This window comes from Nycticebus coucang, chromosome 15, assembly GCF_027406575.1.
Source record: "Nycticebus coucang isolate mNycCou1 chromosome 15, mNycCou1.pri, whole genome shotgun sequence".
Lineage (NCBI taxonomy): Eukaryota > Metazoa > Chordata > Mammalia > Primates > Lorisidae > Nycticebus > Nycticebus coucang.
In genome coordinates, this window is record NC_069794.1 from 70,420,461 (window position 1) to 70,441,996 (window position 21,536).

Genomic DNA, 21,536 nt, shown 5'->3' on the forward strand with positions numbered 1-21,536 from the left:
TAGAGTCTCACTTTATCGACCTTGGTAGAGTGCCATGGCATCACACTGCTCACTTGGGCTTAAGCGATTCTCTTACCTCAGCCTCCCAAGTAACCAGGACTACAGGCGCCTGCCACAATGACTGGCTATTTTTTTGTTGTGGTTTGGCTGAGGCTGGGTTTGAACCCACCACCCTGGGTATATGGGATTGGCGCCCCACCCACTGAGCCACAGGTGCCGCCCCTGACCTGTAATTTGTACATGGGACAGCTACTGCTTATAATACATTAGGATTGTTAAAAGATACTTTACTGAATTTTTATGGTTTCTAATGGCTTTTCAACTGGATTCTCTAGGCATATAATTGCATCATATGTAAACAAACACAACTACTATTTCTTTTCAAATTTTTATACTCTTTATAAAAGAGTATAAAAATCTTGTTAATTTGCACTGGCTAAGATTTCCAGAATGACATTAAATAGTGGCAATAGTGGATTCTTGTCTTATTTCTAACTTTACTGGAAATATAGCACCCATTGTGGTTAGAGTGATTCTGTCTTAGGCAGTAGTTCATTTGCAGGACAATAGTATGTAGAGAAGGCTCAGTGCCTATAGCTCAAGAGGCTAAGATGCCAGTCACATATACTAGAGCTGGTGGTTTGGAATCCAACCCCGGCCTGCCAACAACTATGACAACTACAACCAAAAATAGCAGGTGTTGTGTGGTGGACGCCTATAGTTCCAGCTACTTGGGAGGCTAAAGCAAGAGAATCGTTTAAGCCCAGGAGTTGGAGGTTGCTGTGAGCTGTGATACCACAGCACTCTACCCAGGGTGACAGCTTGAAGCTCTGTATTAAAAAAAAAAAAAGTATGTGGAGTGATTTTATACTCAAATAATAGTGATTAGCATAGTCTTGGTTAATTTAGAAATTACTTTAGTTATATAGACATGTCCAACTTATTAGTTCATCTTTATCATATGCATAACAAAAGGGCGTACCAACCTCTCCTGCTGACAACTTCTCTCTCACATTTTTCCAGTAAATGTCTTTATTGTCAGTGTTAGTGAAAAAAAGTAGCCACTCTGCAAAGTCTTCTTTTCTCATAAAATTCAAGCCTTTAGAAAACTGAAGGAATTCCATTTCTTGAATTTCTGTTTGTAAATTTTCCATAAATCTAAATGGTAAAATACAGAATTGGTGTAAGTTAACTAGTGACATCTTCATACTGTAAAAGGGACTGCAAAGTGTCTTCATCAGCTACTGAGTGGCTGGCCTGATGTGGTGAGCAGGGCAAAGCATTAGTGCTGTGCAGAGAGCTGTGAGGATGTCCACAGAGGATGCAGAGAAGCATTCTCTTTCCTGTCACAATGGAAAGTGATGTCCTTTTTTCTGCCAGTACTAAAGGTACCTACCTGCAGCCTGAATTCCACCAATTCCTGTCCCTCCCTCCTCCACAGCACTCTTATCTCTCAGTTCCCATTCACTCCTATGTTTTCAGTTTCTTATATCATCGGTTAAACTAAATGTGGGGAAAAACTCCCTCAGTCCCCCCTGCTCTGCCTTCTCTCTGCTTCAGTCTGCAGTCACACTTCTTGAGAGCTCCCTACTTTTCTTTCTCTACCTACCCTTCACTCCTCAACCCGCTACCAGGTGGCTTCTGCTCCCAGTGACAACGGTTAACCTTATAGGCACCGTTTTCCTTCCTAAACTTGTTCTTGCTTGTTCTCTAGCTCAGTGAATAGGTACACATATCACGCCATTCATCAACTCCAGTCTGAAATGGGGCATTATCTTTTTCTCTTCCATTCTCTTCATCTAATCAATCACCAGATACTATTAACTCCCTTCTCAGAAATAATCCCTTGGATTCTTCCATTTCTCTCCCCATTGCCACCACCTCAGTCCGTCCAGTCACCATGATCTATCTCAACTCTAGTGAGGAGCAGCCTGCAGGTCTCCTTAATTTCTTTAGTCAGTGTGCCAAATCTGACCACCACTGCACTATGCTGCTCAGAAATGGTTAATGGCTCTCTGCTGTTCTCATCATAAAAAGAGAGGCATAAAAGACTCCGTAGTTTTGCCTGTTTACTTTTCTATCCTCCTCTTTTGCTAGTCCTCCCTTTAAATTTATGGTTAAGTCACATGAACTTCTAGTTTCTGAATCTGTCATGTTCTCTTGACTTTGCATATGCTATTTTATCTATTTAGTTAGTAATCACCGGGTTCAGACAGCACTGACTTGATGACTCTTAACCAATTTTGCAAATATGGTTTTGTTTTCTGAATAGAGAAATTAAGAACTACTACTTATCTGTCCATATCACATCAGTTGTGATGAATACATCACTGTTCTGAGCAATGACAGTAAACTTAAAATATTTCTGAGATCACTGATTCTGTATAAGAGGAGAACATTTATTTCTCATTATAAGGACGGAAGAAAACTCTCCCATGGGCTCTCAATAAAGAGAACACAGTATAATGCGGAGAATTACGTCCTCCATGATAATAGTAAGACCAATGACAAATTCCGCAAACTGTTCTCTTTTATTTTATTTTTTTTGGGACAGAGTCTCACTATGTCACCCTTGGTAGAGTACCATAGCGTCACAGCTCACAGCAATCTCAAACTCTTGGGCTTAAGCGATTCTCTTGCCTCAGTCTCCCAAATAGCCGGGACTACAGGCGCCTGACACACACTTGACTATTTTTTGGTTGTAATTGCCATTGTTGTTTGGCAGGCCCAGGCTGGGTTTGAACCCGCCAGCTCCAGTGTATGTAGCTGGTGCCCTAGCCACTGCGCTACAGGTGCCAAGCCCATAGACTGTTCTTATAGTACATATCTAGTATAAAAATATTTTAAACAAAATTAATGTTTATTAAAGTGAAAAACAGATTTTTTTTTTTTTTTTGAGACAGAGTCTTACTTTATTGTCCTCAGTAGAGTGCTATGGCATCATAGCTCACAGCAACCTCAAACTCTTGGGCTCAAGTGATTCTCTTGCCTCAGCCTCCTGAATAGCTGGGACTGTAGTCACCCACCACAATGGCCAGCTATTTTTAGAGATGGGAGTCTTCCTCTTGCTCAGGCTGGTCTCGAACCCATGGGCTCAGGCAATCCACTTGCCTCAGCCTCCCAGAGTGCTAGGATTATAGGCATGAGCCACCAAACTTGGCCCCAGACTTTTTTTTTTTTTTGGCCGGGGCTGGGTTTGAACCCGCCACCTCCGGCATATGGGACTGGTGCCCTACTCCTTGAGCCACAGGCGCCGCCCGGCCCCAGACTTTTTAATAAATGTTTTTTCTTGGTATAAAAATCTACAGTTACTAAAGAACATTTTATGCTGGCAATTTTAATTTCTTTTGCATGAATAATTTAAATTTTCTACAATTAAATAATAGTTAATAATGCATGAAATAGGGCAGTGCCTGTGGTTCAGTGGGTAGGGTGCTGGCCCCACATACCTAGGGTGGCAGGGTCGAACCTGACCCCAGCCAGCAAAATAAGCAGTGGCAACTGCAACAAAAATAACCGGGGTTTGTGGTGGGCGCCTGTAGTCCCAGCTACTTGGGAGGCTGAGGCAAGAGGATCGCCTAAGCCCAAGAGCTGGAGGTTGCTGTGAGCTGTGATGCAATAGCACTCTACCAACGGCGACAAAGTGAGACTCTGTCTCTGAAAAAAAAAATGCATGAAATACAATCTGGAACTACTACTGAGTAATTAAATTTTACATTAACATCTTTTGTTATATATATTAATTATTGCTTTATGATAACTTTGGGTTTCTTGATAAGTATTATTATTATTTTTTTGTAGAGACAGAGTCTTACTTTATCGCCCTCAGTAGAGTGCTATGACATCACACGGCTCACAGCAACCTCCAGCTCTTGGGCTCATGCAATTCTCTTGCCTCAGCCTCCCGAGGTGCTGGGACTACAGGCCCCGCCACAACGCCCGGCTATTTTTTTTTTCGTTGTTGCAGTTTGGCCGGGGCCAGGTTTGAACCTGGCACCCTCAGTATATGGGGCCAATGCCCTACTCACTGAGCCATAGTGTCACCCTCTTGATAAGTATTATCACAGACAAATTTCTACAACATTTTGTAAGGACTGGGAATACTTTATAAAATGCATTATGAGTTCTGGGGTGGCGCCTGTGGCTCAAAGGAGTAGGGCACCAGCCCCATATACCGGAGGTGGTGGGTTCAAACTCAGCCCCGGCCAAAAACTGCAAAAAAAAAAAAGAAAATGCATTATGAGTTCTCAATATTTTGTCATAAGTGATTATGAAATAGTACTGAATTTTCAAATTAGGAAAACAGATAAAACTGAACTGGACTTCGTCACCTATGATAAAACATAAAAGTGATGTTCAGTTTTCTGCTCTACATTGGATTCTCCGATTTAAGAAAGTGTTTTCTCAGAATTATAAAGCAGTCAGCTCTTAGGGAAAAAGGCACTGAGAATGCTATACTTTTATTTTAACTCTAAATGCTTTTCTTTAGATGTTGAATTGGGACACTCTGGGGAGAAAGAATGAATATACATCACACTGAAGAAGATATTCTGAGGGAGAGAGCTGGGTTAATGTAAAGAGAGAAATAATCAAGGGAGAGCCAGAGGAAGAGAATTATTCAGAGAGAGATCTAGAGGCTGGGAAGCAAGCTGCTGGAGCCTCTGAAGACATCCTCCATGGATGTGAGTGCAGTGCATGTTCTGAGTGCTATCATGTGTTATGCTCTGTGTACTTTGACATACAGTATTATTTCTTTTCACTCTCAAAGCAACCCTAGTAGGATATTAATTATAAATAAAATAGACTATAAATAAAAAGATAATTTGCATGAATTAGATTTTTTCTTTTCCTTTATTATATTATTATAAAATTGTGATTATTATAATTTGTATTTTTGTAGTTTACTTTTATATTTACTTACTTGGTATTCACAACTCCATAAAGTGAGCAGGACAAATATCACCTCCCAAATTTTATTTTAGTTTATTTTTGTACAGACAGAGTCTTACTTTATCACCCTAAGTAGAGTATTGAGGCGTCACAGCTCACAGCAACCTCCAACTCCTGGGCTTAGGTGATTCTCTTGCCTCAGCCTCCTGAGTGGCTGGGACTACAGGCACCTGCCACAATACCCAGCTATTTTTTTTGTTGCAGTTTGGCCCAGGCCGGTTTGAACCTGCCATCCTTGGTATATGGGCTGGCGCCTTATCCACTAGGCCACGGGCACTACCCCCAAATTTTAAAAAAGACGAAGAGGAGGTAAATGATTTGCCCAAGACTGTAGGGGCATTAAATAGTAGAGCTAGGATTTAACCCTAGGTATGCCAAGTCCAGTGCTCTTTTCTATTGTAATTGCTACCACCTGTAAAACTTTGGTACTTAATTGTTAGTACTTCTAATTGCTTATTTGAAGAGTAAAGTAGGTTTTTTTTTTTTTTAATAGGAAGTTGAATATTAAGCCTCCATGCTTAGAATCTTTATTTTAATTGTGTAGCTGATAAATGTTATAGGAACAGCCTGTGAAATTTGTCAATTGGAGTTATTATAATTGTTGAGGATATAAGTCTCTATGTCATGCAGTGTTCTTTTTGTGAGGATCCAGTTTCTGCCCCTATAATGAGGAATAAATGTTCCCTCTTTATAGAGAATCAGTGATCTTTAAAAAAAATTATTTTAACATTTTTAATTCACAAATAATAATTGTATATACTTATGGTATAATAGAATCGGTGATTTTTTAACTTAATGACATAGTGAGTTGTGTAACTGATCAAGCATCCTTTATCATATTTTCTGTCAGAAAGGTGAGAGTCAAATTTGATTTATTCTTAGCAAGTGTACAAAATCTTATGGTTTGCAGTTTATGTACTAGCCTAATTCCTGGCTCCATTTTATGATTCTAGTGTTGTTTTTCTTTTGTTCATCTTTCTTTCCTACTTGTGTTATATTGTGTTATAAAGGCTTATTTATAGCTAGACACATGAAATAAAAAATTATATATAAAATTAATACATTAATAATCTTTTTTCTTTTTTTTGACACAGAGTTTCAAGCTGGGTAGAGTGCCATGGCAACATCATAGCTCACAGCAACCTCCAAGTCTTAGGCTCAAGTTATCCTCTCTCTCTCTCTCTTTTTTTTTTTGTATTTTTAGTAGAGATGGGGTCTTACTCTGGCTTAGGCTGGTCTTGAACCCATGAGCTCAAGCAATCTACCTGCCGTGGCCTCCTAGAGTGCTAGGGTTACAGATGTGAGCTACTGCACCTGGCCTTAATAATCATTTATTAATCAATAAATTTACACCACATATACTATAATTATATCATATACTAAAAGCATATATTAAATATTATATATATGAAAACTCATTTGCAGTCCTAAAGGTAGGTATTATTATTATTATCATTTCAAAGGTGTAGTAACTGTGACACGAGACTCTGGTCAAATAATATGTTTATCAAATCACACACTTAGTAAATGATGAAGTTCACATTTGAACCCAGGTCTGTCTAAATCACAAATACATTTTTTCCCCAAAATACAATATTCTTTTTCTAAATGAGAAAATAACATCTACAGGTAAACACTGTAATTAGCAAAATTTCCAACTTGTCACTTTCCTTAACTTTTCTTGAGACTATAAGCTGTACCTTATGTAACAGTAGCCTTTACAGCCACTTTAAGGTGGCCAAGATGAAGGACAAAAGAGAAAAGGAAAATGTCTTTGTATAAGTTATATATTACACTCCTGGAAACACAAACTAAAAGCTCCAAATAACACTAAAAACATTTTACGGAATTTCAATGATTAATTTGGCCAATATGTTAGTGGAAGCTTTTAAAATATTATACATATATTAGAAGCCATTTTATGTCACTTTGTGACTTCTGTAAAATTTAAAAGATATCTTACAATTGTCATAAATTCCAGCTTAGTATAATTATAATCCCCCCCCCCTTTTTTTTTTGAGACAGTCTTACTCTGTTGCCCCAGGCTAGAGTGCAGTGGCATCATAGCAATCTCTTGGGCTCAAGCAATCTTTTTGGCTCAGCCTCCTGAGTATTTGGGACTATAGGCATCAGTGACCAGGCCCTGGTAATTCTGCTAAGTTTTGAAGAGATGGGGTCTTACACTTGCTCAGGCTGATTTTGAACTGTTAAACTCAAGCAATACTCCTACTTTGGCCTCCCAGAGTACTAGGATTATAGGCATGAGTCACTGTCCCTGGCCCAATATCATTTTAACTTTATTGTTATTGATTTATTTACAGACTTGGGCTGTAACCCAGTCTGGAGTTCAGTGGCTCAATCATAGCTTACTATAACAATCATAGCTTACTATAAAAATACCTGTGCCAAATCAATCCCCTTTCCACGGCCTCCCAAATAACTGGGTATATAGGTGCATGCCACCACCCCTGGATAATTTAAAAAGCCCCCCCTTTTTTTTAGAGATGGGGTCTTGCTTTTTTGTGAAGGCTGGCTTGAACATCTGGCCTCAAGTGCTTATCCTTCCTCAGCCTCCCAAAGTACTTGAATTATAGGACTGAGCTACCATACCTGGCCTAATTATTGTTTTAACTTTATGGATACTTTGCTTTATCCAAGGTAAGTTCCTAAAAGACTACATTTAAAGTATTTTTTTGTTAATTAGATCTTTTTAAAAAAATTGCATGATGGTATGACAAATTTCATAGGGCCCATTATATAAAGAAAAACTTAATATTTAAAGTAAGACTTTAAAATAATTTTCATTAAAGAAAATTAAAACCTTAAAAGTTAGCTAGTTAGGGAATCTTAAACTGAAGTGTGGTAATGTATTAGTATCTGTGGGAATGTAGTTTGAAAAAGTACCATTAACTTGATAATGGCTGTGGCTTTGCCTTGTCTTAAATCAGGATACTTTATTTTGAAATTTCAAGATATATCAAGAGAATGATACTTTGAGTATATAACAAGACATATGAGTCAGGTATTATGGTGAGTGCCTGTAGTCCCACCTATGTGGGAGGCTGAGGATTGCCCGAGCCCAAGAGTTTGAGATTGCTATGAGATATGAGGCCACTGACACTCTACCCAGGGTGACAGAGTGCGACTCTGTTTCAAAAAAAAAAAAACAAAAACCCAAAAGTATGATTTAAAATGTTGTTGAGAAAAATTGTTCTAGAAAGGCTGAATAGCTCACCTAAGTCTTGCCTTTGAGTAATCTGAGATTAGAATGTAATTTAGAAATTTGGATCTTCATGGACTCTTCCTCATTCTTCAAATCTAAACCATCACTAGGCCCTATAATTTTATCTCCTGATTATGTCTGGAAATCTCTCACCTCAAAATCCTTATTGCCACTACACTAGCTCAAGGCTCTTAATTATTTTCTGGAATATTTGAATGGTCTTCTATCTCATAAGATCTGTCCTTTACTTTGCTGCCAGAGTGACAGATACCCCTAACCAAGTATTCTGTCTCTGTTATTCTTCAGGGACTCCCATTAAGTTGTTAAACGAACAAGTTTTAGGGTGCAGTGGCTCATGTCTGTGATCCTAGAACTCTGGGAGGCCATGGTGGGTGGGATTGCTCGAGCTTACAAGTTAGAGACCAGCCTGAGCAAAAGTGAGACCCTGTTTCTACTAAAAAAAATAGAAAAACTGAGGCAAGAGGATTGTTTGAGCCCGAGTTGAAGGTTGCTGTGAGCTATGATGCCACAGTATTCTACCCAGAGTGACAGCTTGAGACTGTCTCAAAAAAAAAAAAAAGAAAAAAGAACAAATTTTATCTCCTGACATATACATACTTCCCAAGGCTCCATTCTCACCACTTCTATCTAGTCCCAACTGCTTATAACCTCCTTCATGAACCACACACTTTTATGCCTTCAAGTCTTCCTCCTGCTGTTCTCCTTCTCTCAAATGCCTCCCTGCTCAAAACACTTTTGCCTGTAATTCCTGGCCATCTGTCAAGATCCAGCTTAGGTGCTATTTCTTGCAGAAGGCCTCCCCTGCTCAGCTACTCCCACCCTTTAATACTGTATACACTAAGTGATCTTTTCTGCTACCAAGGTACTCTATTACTCTATGAGAGCACTGATTATAATGCCTGTAAATGCTTTTCTATATGTTTATTAGATAGTGTGCAGAGGAGACCATCCCTAGTGTTTGAGACTTAATTTGAAATAACAGCATACACTACACACTCAAATCTTTATTAAACGGAGCTCAATAAGATGCTGGTCTCCTGCCCCACCCAAATCAGCATTTTCTACACCATTCTGTATACTTTCTGACATTTATATTAAGACTTCAGAAAAAACAAAAAAACAATAAATGAAAAACAAAACAAAACAAAACAAGAGTCAAAAAAAAATAAGACTTTGGTTAGTAGAGCAGCATGGGGAGGCACATCATTTCATTTTGCATGGAGTTACCTTCTTTCACTAGGAAGAAAGTAATCAGGACATTGTGTTTTAACATTTATAATAATATAAAATGTAAGTATTATCATTCCCATTTTATAGATAAAGAAATGAGCTCAGGGAGGTTAAATAAGTTGTTAATGTAAAGCTTTACTGGAACATTGACATGCCCATTTGTTAATGTACTGCTTATGGCTGCTTTCACATTACAACCACAGGGTAGTGTGGTTGTGACAGAGATGGTATTTACTATATGATCCTTTGCAGAAAGTTTGCCAACACTTGTTCTAGAGACTCAAGACTATGTGGAGCAGAGCTGAGTTGTCCCAGATGAGGTCATCTTAGAATAGAGAGCGGCCAACCAAGCCATCTAGTTAACCTCAGCTGATCCTGCCTCCATTAGAACTGCCCAATTGACCCAAGAACTTATGGAAATAATAAGTTGGGCTTGTTTGTTTTGGATTAAGAACAAACTGATATTAGGGACATGTCCCTTAGATGCAAATATTAAGTTATTAAAAAGAATTATTGTATCCTATAAAAGATATTTCTTTTCATAATAGGTTAGACTGTTTTGTGTATTCTCACCGTAGTTTATATTTTATAGGTTTAGTTCTCAGAGATAAATACAATAGAGATCTAACAAATAGTACTTAGTTTTACAGTCTATAGTCCTTGGAAATACTTGAAGATCTTTCTTCATTTCTTACTCATAAAATTATCCCAAATGAATACAAATATTAATATTTGCATTTACCTCCGAAATTCTTTATAATGAAGTTTTCTTTCTCCTTTTTTCCCAAAGAAACGCATCTGAAGGGTTGTCTTAATTTCAGGTTCTTTCACTGTTGGCTCCAATAAAAAAAAAAAAAAAATCATGGAATTTTATTTTTGTTTTTTTTTCTTTCTTTTCTTTTCTTTTAATTTTTTTTTTGTAGAGACAGAGTCTCACTTTACCGCCTTCGGTAGAGTGCCATGATGTCACAGGACTCACAGCAACCTCTAGCTCTTGGGCTTCCGCGATTCTCCTGCCTCAGCCTCCCGAGCAGCTGGGACTACAGGCGCCCGCCACAACGCCCGGCTATTTTTTGGTTGCAGTTCAGCCGGGGCTGGGTTTGAACCTGCCACTCTTGGTATGTGGGGCCGGCACCCTATCCACTGAGTCACAGGCGCTATCCTCCTACCCCCCAAAATCATGGAATTTTAAATAATTATAAATAAGAAAAAAATGGAACCTGTAGAGTAGAATTCTTAGGACAATACCTAGAAATGATTCTTGTAACCAAAAAAAAAGAAAGGAAAAACCGAAAAGAGGGAAATAGCCATTCTTTCTGTCTGTTACTTTGTATAACACTGTTCTATAACCATCTTTGTGCAAGCAGTGAAAAAAACAATAAGGTCTAAAATGTACAGGATAGACTTTTAGCAGTAATAAAATCTTAGATTAGGCCAAAATTTGAGCATAGAATAGTGAAATAAATATTATTTCAAAATGTGATCTCTAAGGGAAAATGGCAGATAGGAAGGTGGGGAGAAGAGAAGCTGAAAAATCTCAGCAAGCTGGAGCCTCAGGAGCAATGGAGGGGAAAGCTCCAGTTGCAGTGCTGAGATATCAGCTGAAGAAGAAGCTGCAGACCTCCCAACAAAGCCTACAAAGATCTCCAAGTTTAGATTTGCCACAGGTAGTCAGACAACAAAGAAAGCATCAGCCATATTCATCAAACGTGGATCAAGTAAGCCTAAAAAAACTGTTCCAACTCTTCCTCCCTAAACTCTTTTAGTAGCAGCAGCTTTAAACAAAGGTGAAGATAGTAAGCCAGAGGAAATAACTCCAGAAGCAAAGATGAGGATGAAGAATAGAAAGGGATATAGCAACATCAGCTGGCCCAAACTCCTTCAATAAAGGAAAGCCTGGGTTTTCTGAAAACCAGAAGCTATGGGAACGAAATACAAAATCTCATCTTGGAAATGCCCATGACCAAGACAATTAAATGATATGTGAGCTATCTGATGTGAAATTGGGGTATGGGGTAGGTATAAAGTTAAAAATGAGTGTTTGAAATGAGAGGTAATTTATGTTGTATATACAGATTTCAAGACTTTGCTAATTTTTGTAGTTTCATATGATTTGTTTCCAAAAGTTACAGATAACAAGGAAATCAGAAATGGTACCTTTTTAAGAATTGCATTTTTTTTTTTTTTAAAGACATAACTATCAGCACATTGAGAGGGAAGCAAAAAGTTATTGGCTATTTAAAGCTATAAGCGGTTACTCTTCCAACTTCCTCATCACCTAATCTGGCTCCCAGGAGCAGCCTTACAGAGGGAGGGAGCAAAGCACTGGGAGGGAAATGTTACCGAACTACTAAATGAAAGTAAATTTAGATAAAAATTAAAATACAGCTTTTTTTCGTTATGGCCATTTGTTTTGTTTCAAGTCTACATATACAGGGTATTTCACTGCTATCAATGGATACAGACATAGCTCTTTTTAAAATGATAAATACGGGTGGTGCCTGTGGCTCAGTGAGTAGGGTGCCGGCCCCATATGCCGAGGGGGTGGCGGGTTCAAACCCAGCCCCGGCCAAACTGCAACAGAAAAATAGCCGGGCGTTGTGGCGGGCGCCTGTAGTCCCAGCTGCTCGGGAGGCTGAGGCAAGAGAATCGTGTAAGCCCAAGAGTTAGAGGTTGCTGTGAGCCGTGTGACGCCATGGCACTCTACCCGAGGGTGGTACAGTGAGACTCTGTCTCTACAAAAAAAAAAATAAAAAAATAAATAAAATAAAATGATAAATACATTAAAAAAATTTTTTTTGAGACGCAGGTTTCATTTTGTCACCCTTTGTAGAGTGCCATGGAGTCATAACGCACAGCAACCTCTAACTCTTGGGCTCAAGCAATTCTTTTGCCTCAGCCTCCCAAGTAGCTGGGATTATAGGTGCCCACCACAACGCTGGGCTATTTTTAGAGGCAAGATCTCGCTTGGGGTCAGGCAATCCACCAACCTCCGCCTCCAAGAGTGCTAGGATTGCAGGCATGAGCCACTGTGCCTGGCTTTTAAATTAAAAAAAAAAACGTGCTCGCTTGGGATTTTCTAATGAAGCAGCACAGAGAGAATTCAAAGCAGGGAAATCTTTGAGCTCTTCAGAATGTTAGAAATACTTGCAAAACACTTGTTTTTCTTAATCATGAGACAGAGTCTCAAGCTGTCACCCTGGGTAGAGTGCTATGGCATTATAGCTCACAGCAACCTTCAACTCTTGGGCTCAAGTGATCCTCTTGCTTCAGTTTTTTTTTTTTTTTTTTTGAGTATTGACGGAGTCTCACTTTTTGCTTAGGCTGGTCTCAAACTCGTAAGCTCAAGCAGTCAACCTACCTTGGCTTCCCAGAGTGCTAGGATTACAGGTGTGAGCCACTGCGCCTGGCCCTTTCTTCAATAATCAGTAAAAAGAAAAACAAAACTGCTACCCAAATTAATCAGCAGTAACCAAATGACAAATGTAGGTACGGATTTAAGCCAAATACTTTGACAAGAGCTGTCAGAGAAAGAAATGGTAGATTCAGGTGTAAGATGGTCTCCTAGTCTTACCCCTACCCCTGCTTCTAAGAAACAGAAGGGGGATGTGAAATTATTGCATTAGGAGTTCATTAAAACCTTCAGTGCAGTGGTAAGTAGATGAACAGGGTGAGAAAACAACCCTGAGACAAGTCATGGAAAATTCCCCAATAAAAGCTCTTCCTTGGAGCGTGGTGGGACTTGAGTAGAATGAGGAAGGGCTTCAAGGGCTTAACACCTTCCTTATCAAGGGCACTATGTTAAATTGATGAATAATTGGTAGCCTATAGGGTAGAATATACCTTGGAGAGGAGGAGTAGGGTGTGGTCTAGAACATTTAATAGGAACCTAGGATAACCTCCAGCAAGGACTGCATTTAGCCCCGGGAACTCCCTTCTCTTATCACTACCGCTTGCACAATAGTGGATCAACAAGTAGTACCTTTAGCTCAGGGGAAAAAAGATAAATTAGTTTCAGAGAAGGTGGGAAGAGTATTAAGGAGAATCTCATTCGTGCTCTATCTACCAAAGTTGAGAGAAAGTCTGGACAAAGCATGAGAGGAAAAGATATGGCATGACAATCACACGGGGGACTGTAGCAAGAAACAAAAAAAAAAAGAACAAATCAGGTAAAAGGCTCAAAAACCCAGTCTAGAAGAACATACATGTAACTCAAGGAATATATGCATACAAATGCATATCCTCCTTGCATCCTTTTTCTTTAGACAACAACAATAACAAAAAAAAAACTTCTCCATGTTGAGGTAACATGCAATTGTAAGAAAGAATTCAAGAAGGTCTTTGTTTCCTTTACTTGGTATTCTCTAATGGTAAAAACTTTCAAACCATAGTACAATAACACAATTTGACAAAGTCAGTATACAGAACATTTCCTTCATCACAGGATGCCTCTTGTTGCTCTTTTACAGCCACACCAGCTTTCTTCCTGCTCTCAGCTTCTCTTTTTCATTTGGCAACTAATTCTCCACTTCTCTAATTTTGTTATTTCAAAATGTTATGTAAATGGAATCATACAGTGTGTACTGGCATTTTTTTCCCTCAGCAAAATTCCCTGGAGATTCATCCAGGTTGTTGTATCAGTTGCTGTTTCAATTGTTTGTTTCTTTTTATTGCACAGTAGTATTTCATGGTATGGATTGCCACAGTTTAACCATTTATCTGCTGGAGGACATCTGGGCTGTTCACAGTTTTGACTATTAGAAATTAAGCTGCGCCTGTGGCTCAATGAGTAGGGCGCCGGCCCCATATGCCGAGGGTGGCGGGTTCAAACCCAGCCCCGGCCAAACTGCAACAAAAAAAAAATAGCTGGGCGTTGTGGCGGGCGCCTGTAGTCCCAGCTGCTCGGGAGGCTGAGGCAAGAGAATCGCGTAAGCCCAAGAGTTAGAGGTTGCTGTGAGCCGTGTGACGCCACGGCACTCTACCCGAGGGCAGTACAGTGAGACTCTGTCTCTACAAAAAAAAAAAAAAAAACATTTGTGTACAGTAGTGGTTCTCAACCTTCCTAATGCTGCGACCCTTTAATACAGTTACTGTGGGTTGCGACCCACAGGTTAAGAATGGTTCGCTGGTGTACAGATTTTTGTGTGAGCACAGGTTTTCATTTCTCTGAGGTCCATGCCCAGGAGTGCAATTACTATTTGCCAGAGTGGTGATTTTGCATTTCCACTAGCAATAAAAGAGGGAGCCCCTTTCTCTGCATCCTTACAATCATTTGGTGTTGTCAACATTTTTTAATTTTAGGCATTTGGATAGGTGTGTTACGATATATGCCCCAAAGATTTTAATTGGTATTTGGCTTAGGCCAAAACCAGAGATTCCCTGCCGCTGACAGACCGGGCTTACTTGATCTGGAGTGTTAAAATGGTCATCTTTGTGGCTCTTGTCTGGAAACTGCCATGGACTGGAGGTAAGTGATAAAAGCTGGCTGAGTTCTTATCATATCCCAGGTTGTGCTGCACACATGGCAGATCACAACCAGCTCTGCACAGCCCATGCCCAAAAAGCCTGCACATGTGTGCACGGTACATACAAGGGAGCTGATGGAAAATAAAAGCAAGAGCAGACTTTGAAAGAGCCAGCCAGAAATGTGTGAATGTGCTCCCCACATCATAGATCCAGGTGCAGAGGGTGGCAGTCTCATTAGTAACAGGTATGGGAGCTCCACTTGATACACTGGGGAAGTGTCCTGCACATTTAGTCTAGGCAAGTTACTAAACAAACAACAACAATGGAGGAAATGGAAAAGCAAAGTCAGGATCTTAGCACATTAGTTTGTTGAATGGCTTTCCCAGGACATTATACTATACCATTTTGATTTTAGTCAATAGGAAGGAAAAGATGGTTTTAATGGAGCTGATGGGATACATTCCACATTATTCTTTTTTTTTGAGACAGAGTCCCACTTTGTTGCCCTTAGTACAATCTGTGGCATCATAGCTCACAGCAACCTCAAACTCCTGGGCTTATGCGAGTCTTTTGTCTCAGCCTCCCAAGTAGCTGGGATTACAGATGTCTACCATAATGCCTGGCTATTTTCAGAGATGGGGTCTTGCTCTGGCTCAGGCTGGTCTCGAACCTGTAAGCTCAGACAATCCACCTTCCTCCGCCTCCCAGAGTGCTAGGACTACAGGCATGAGCCATGGTGACTGGCCTTACATTATTGATTCTTTTTTTTTTTTGTAGAGACAGAGTCTCACTGTACCGCCCTCGGGTAGAGTGCCATGGTGTCACACGGCTCACAGCAGCCTCTAACTCTTGGGCTTATGCGATTCTCTTGCCTCAGCCTCCCAAGCAGCTGGGACTACAGGCGCCCGCCACAACACCACAACACCCGGCTATTTTTCTGTTGCAGTTTGGCCGGGGCTGGGTCCGAACCTGCCACCTTCGGCATATGGGGCCGGTGCCCTACTCACTGAGCCACAGGCGCCGCCCGATTCTTTTTTTTTTTTTTTAAAGAGACAGAGTCTCACTTTGTCGCCCTCGGTAGAGTGCAGTGGTGTCACAGTTCATAGCAATCTCCAGCTCTCGGGCTTAGGCAATTCTTTTGCCTCAGCCTCCCGAGTAGCTGGGACTACAGGCACCCACCACAAAGCCCGGCTATTTTTTTGTTGCAGTCTGGCCGGGGCGGGTTTGAACCTGCCACCCTCCGTATATGGGGCTGGTGCCCTACTCACTGAGCCACAGGCGCCATCCTACATTATTGATTCTTAAGGATGTTACTTTGCAACCTACTTAGTATAGTATTGTATACTATTTATACAATAGTTATAAATAGTAACTATTTATAGAATAGTTACTATTCTATAAATGTAGACTTTAAATGTGTTATTATATATATGTTATTATGTATATATACATTGATATATATGTATTATGTATATATATTTATATAACAAATATATATGTAGGCAGGTTGTCAGGCCTGATGTGTATTTTGTCTCTATACCCACATAAATGCCTGTGAGATACATTAAAATCTGTAATAGAGCAACTAGATGTATTTTCATTAAGGTTAGACTATGATCAGGATTACCTACCATGAAACTATAATTTATCTTCCCAGTAGGCATGTTCAATATATGAAGGAATATCTAAGATTAATGTTGTTTAGACATAACATAGTTTTATACTTAGACCAACCAAGAACATCAAAATAATAAGATAATTTAGCAAGGCAGACCCGAGTAAAACCACTAAAAGTCAATATATTTCTCGTTTAGTAGTAATAATTTTTCCCTTGAGGGAAAAACGGAATCTGTTTATAATAGTGAAAGAACAAAGTAATGTGAAAAGGATTAGATGAATGAAAAAATTAAATGTAAACAAATGAACCACAAATAAACTAGAATATAATATATGCTAATAGTTATAACTGATTTTGATATGGGGAAGGGCTTTTAAAGAATAAAAATAATTGGCTAAATTAGAAGATAAAGATGAACACATTAAAAAACATCTGTAACAAATGCAATCAGTGTAACCTGGTTCTTTGTACCCTCAATGTATCCCCAATAATAAAAAAAAAAAAAGGGGTGGGGGCGAGGAGAAAAAAAAAGAACAACAAAAAAAAATCTGTAATCACTGGGTGTGGTGGCTCACACTTGTAATCCCAGCACTTTGGAATTTGATAGATACTAGGGCAATATTCTTAAAAATAATATTCTAAAAAGCATATATGAAGCAAAAAACATAAGGAAAATTCTCAAAGGACAGAAACAGGAAATTTATAAGATAAGAAATACAAATGACCTGCATAGATATACCTTCTCTCCATATCAAATTGGCACAAATTTAAAAAACAAAAACGAAAAGAAAGATACCAATCTGGAGATACTACTTGAGAGATGAACATGCTTATTCAATGCTGCTGGGACTGTAAACTGTCATAACCTTTCTAGAAAGCAATTTGGCAAAGGTGTCAAAAGTCTTAGAAGTATTCATGCCTTTTGACCCAAGAATCTCATTTCTAGAGCTCTTTCCTAATTTTACATGTTTAGATCTTTACTGTAGCATTGACTCTTTTTTTTCTTTTGAGACAGAGTCTCATTTTGTTACCCTTGGTAGAGTGCCATGGCATTATAGCTCACAGCAACCTTAAACTTGGGCTCAAGTGATCCTTCCTGCCTCAGCCTCTTGATTAGCTGGGACCACAGGCCCCTGCCACAAAGCTTGGCTATATTTTTTTCTTTTTAGACACGGGATCTCACTCTTACTCAGCCTGGTCTGGAACTCCTGATCTCAGGCCATCCACCCGCCTAGGTCTCCCAGAGTGCTAGAATTATAGGCATCAGCCACCGCAACACCTGCCCTTATGTAGTATTGACTTCTAATAGCAAATATTTGGAAACAAATGGTTAAATATATTAGTTTTATCCTGTTAGGTACTTGTTCTCCCATTAAAAATTATTAACTGAGCATTTAGTGCATGCAACATAACGTGTATAATAAAGAATTAACCTTACTCAAACTGAGGTCTGGCTTTGCCCTGGGCTGCTGGGAGGTGATCCCTAAGAGTGTCTTTGTTTCCTGAGAGCTTTGGGTAACACCAGATAGTATGACAATGAGATTTAGGGTGGGGATTTTGGGCCAAGGAGACCAGCTTTACCTCTGGAAGGGGTGGAGATTAAAGTCAACCACGTGGAGAACCAACCAGGTTTATGTGACTAACCCCAGTAAAGCCCCTGGACATGAAAGTTTGGGCAGACTCTACTGGTTAGTACTACTCCATACATATTATCACATGTTGTTGCTGGGAAGGTTAGAACTGTCCATGACTCCACTAGAGAGAACAATTAGAACCTCTGCTTGTGGGACTTACTGGAACTCTGCCCCTGTGCCTCTTCCCCTTCGCTGATTTTAATCTTTATCCTCTCATAGGAAGAAACTGTCATGAACATCATAACTTTCAGTGAGTTATGTGAGTCCTTTTAGTGAATAGTTAAGCCTCACAGTGGTCTAAGGGATCCCACTGAATTCTGCAGTTGGTGTCAGAAGTGAGGATTGTCTTGTGAACTGCTCCCCAACTTCACACAATCTTAAAGACAGCCATGAGGAGGCCAGGTGCTGTGGCTCATACCTGTAATCCTAGCATTCTGGAAGGCCGAGGCAGGAGATTGCATGAACTCAGGAGTTTTGAGACCAGCCTGAGCAAGAGCAAGGCTCATCTCTACTAAAAATAGAAAAACTAACTGGGCCCTGTAGTCTCAGACACTCAGGAGGGTAAGGCAAATGGATTACTTGAGGGTTGGAGTTTGAGGTTGCTGTAAGGTAGGTTGAAACTACCATGGTCTACCCAGAGTGACAGAGGGAGATTCTGTCTCATTAAAAAAATAAAGAGAGGAGGGCATGATGCTTTTATTGTACAGGAGGACACAAACAATTAAGCAATTATATTGATATTAATGTATGACAAGGTGTTATGATTAGGGACTTTCAGGGTATAATGGCAAACACAGGATATACGTATGTAGGAAAAGAAAGGATCATTTAAGGACTAAGATGTGAGACAAAGAAGTTCAATATAGAAGTACTCAAAGACATTCAAATGTGAAAAACAGCTGTGATTCTAATAATGCACAAATTTTGAAGCAAACATGTTCTAAAACAGCAGTTCTAAACCTGTGGTTCGTGACCCACAGGAACTGTGTTAAAGGGCCGCGGCATTAGGAAGATTGAGAAACACTGCTCTAAAAGATGAAATGATTTGGAAGTTTAAGAAACCCTCATGAAAAACAAAATGTAGAATACAAATTGATTAAAAGATTGATAATGGACAATTTATTGACATTCCCACATTGATGGGAATTAAAATTGACTGACAATCTATGTCAGTATTTATTAGTTTGCAAAGGACCTTAAAATATTTGTACCTTTTAACCCAGCAATTGAATTTTCACAGAAATATTCATAGATATATTTGCGTATGTATAAAATCATACAATTATAGGATTACTATTTGTAATATCAAAAGATAAACAGTATTGAGAGGCGGAGCAAGATGGCAGCCGAGTAACAGCTTCCTTGCATCAGGGCACCATGAGTCTGGGGATATAGGACTCCAGGCATCTCTCGCTGGTGGGATCTGCCTATCATCACCCCTCAGAGGATACAGGGAGTCAGTGAGAGACTTCTGGACCCCAAGAGGAGGACTAAAACAGTGGAAAACCGGCAAGTGGTCGCGTGTGTTCAATCTGTCTAAACCCGCCCGCAACTGTAAGTTCAGTAGCAGCAAGACTGCAAACCAGAAAGGCCTTACCTGTGAACTGTTTTGGTGTCTTTGGACTTGGCACTCAGCTGAACTGCCTTGGGGAGAGCCTGAGCGGGAGTGCGGAGAACTTTGGCCTTTGTCTAGGGCCCCAGTCTGAGCCGCTGAGCCAGATGGAGCTAATAGTGTTTGGCTCTGGGTCACAGGCAGACATTGTGAGCGATCTGCCCGGGCAAGCTCCACCCTCAGGGTAGCAGAGCTGGAATTGGGTGGGAGCTGGTAACACAGGGACCAAGTAGCCTAAGGGCGGGGTCTGAGCTGCCTTATATCCCTAACCCTTGGGGGCAGAGGGAGACCAGTTTTGACACACAGGGTAAGTGGATAGCCACTTCAGCAGTGATTCCAGCGACAAGCACTTCCCTGAGAAAGCTTTTGCTCAGTAAGTGAACAAGTTCAAAGAGCCTTTTAAGTGGGCTGAAGAGAGATTTAGGGTGTCTACCTGCTGGGGTTTGAGAAACTAGCAGCCTCCAGTCGTATCAGAACTGTGATTAACATCTCATACCCCAGAAGACCACGTGTTGCCCACACAATATTCAATAACACATACATACTGCCTTGTTTTTGGTTGTGTTTTTTTTTTTTTTTTTGGTTTGGTTGTTTTTTTTGTTTATTTTGATGTTGTGGATTGTTGTTTTGTTTTTTAAGTTCAACCTTTTCCATACAGATCCTTTCTCTTTCTCAGTTTTTCTAGTTTAATTATAATTTCCCATTGCTGCCTATTTCAATAATTAGGACTTCATTTTTGTGTTTCTACCGCTATTATTTGTTTTTTCCAGCCAATTTTATCCCGTAAAGTTTTCTGTTTGCTTGTTTTGGTTTGATTTATAGCATTTTTGTCTTTCCTCTCTACTTGGTGGAGGCGGGGTACTGTGTCTGATCAGGTTAGCAAAGAGCTGCTGACCTCAAGGGAACCACCCAACTGGGCACCCCCAGAAGGTGTTTTTTTTTTTTTTTTTAAGGTTGTATCAAAGTACCCTACTGTACACCTATATTGCTCTGTCTCCCTCTTTCTGTGCCTCTCTTCTTTTTGTCAATATTCCTTTTACCCACGCCCTCTCCTTTCTCTATTTTTCTTTTTTTTTCCTTATCACTCGGTCCTCCTTTCTTTCATCCCTTTTTTGCTCTTAAACCTTCTCACCCTTCTGGTCCTGTAACCCTTAGTCCACAGGCACGAGAACTTAAAGAGCAAGAGGAAGTGAAAGGAGAATTAGGGCAAGGAAACAGATAAAAGAAATCACCCATGAGGAAGAATCAGCAGAAAACTCCAGGCAACTTGAAGAACCAGTACAGAACAACCCCGCCAAGGGACCATGAGGTAGCTACTGCAGAGGATTCCACCTATACAGAAATGTTAGGAATGACAGAAAGGGAATTTAGAATACACATGTTGAAAACAATGAAAGAAATGATGGAAACAATGAAAGAAACTGCTAATAAAGTGGAAAATAACCAAAAGGAAATCCAAAAACAGAATCAAAACAGAGATGAACGATATGAAGAATATAAAAAGGATATAGCAGAGCTGAAGGAAATGAAACAGTCAATCAGGGAACTTAAAGATGCAATGGAAAGTATCAGCAACAGGTTAGACCATGCAGAAGAAAGAATTTCAGAGGTAGAAGACAAAGTTTTTAAGATAACTCAGATAGTAAAAGAGGCAGAAAAGAAGAGAGAGAAAGCAGAACGTTCACTGTCAGAATTATGGGACTTTATGAAGCGTTCCAACATACGAGTTATAGGAATTCCAGAAGGGGAAGAAGAATGCCCCAGAAGAATGGAAGCCATACT

General features: G+C 39.8%; 1 protein-coding gene and 1 pseudogene across 2 annotated transcripts in view; one reads left to right on the forward strand and one right to left on the reverse strand.

Moving 5' to 3' along the window:
• Positions 1-21,536, reverse strand: part of MICU2 (mitochondrial calcium uptake 2) — a 179,509-nt gene that overhangs the window by 12,810 nt on the left and 145,163 nt on the right. For both annotated transcript variants that reach the window (XM_053563059.1, XM_053563057.1), the window contains 2 exons: positions 10,167-10,261; positions 987-1,158 (listed from right to left, as the gene is read on the reverse strand). In XM_053563059.1, coding sequence (XP_053419034.1) covers positions 987-1,158; positions 10,167-10,261 — 267 coding nt within the window. The remainder of the gene's footprint in view (positions 1-986; positions 1,159-10,166; positions 10,262-21,536) is intronic.
• On the forward strand, positions 4,512-12,102 carry LOC128566324 (PEST proteolytic signal-containing nuclear protein-like; annotated as a pseudogene).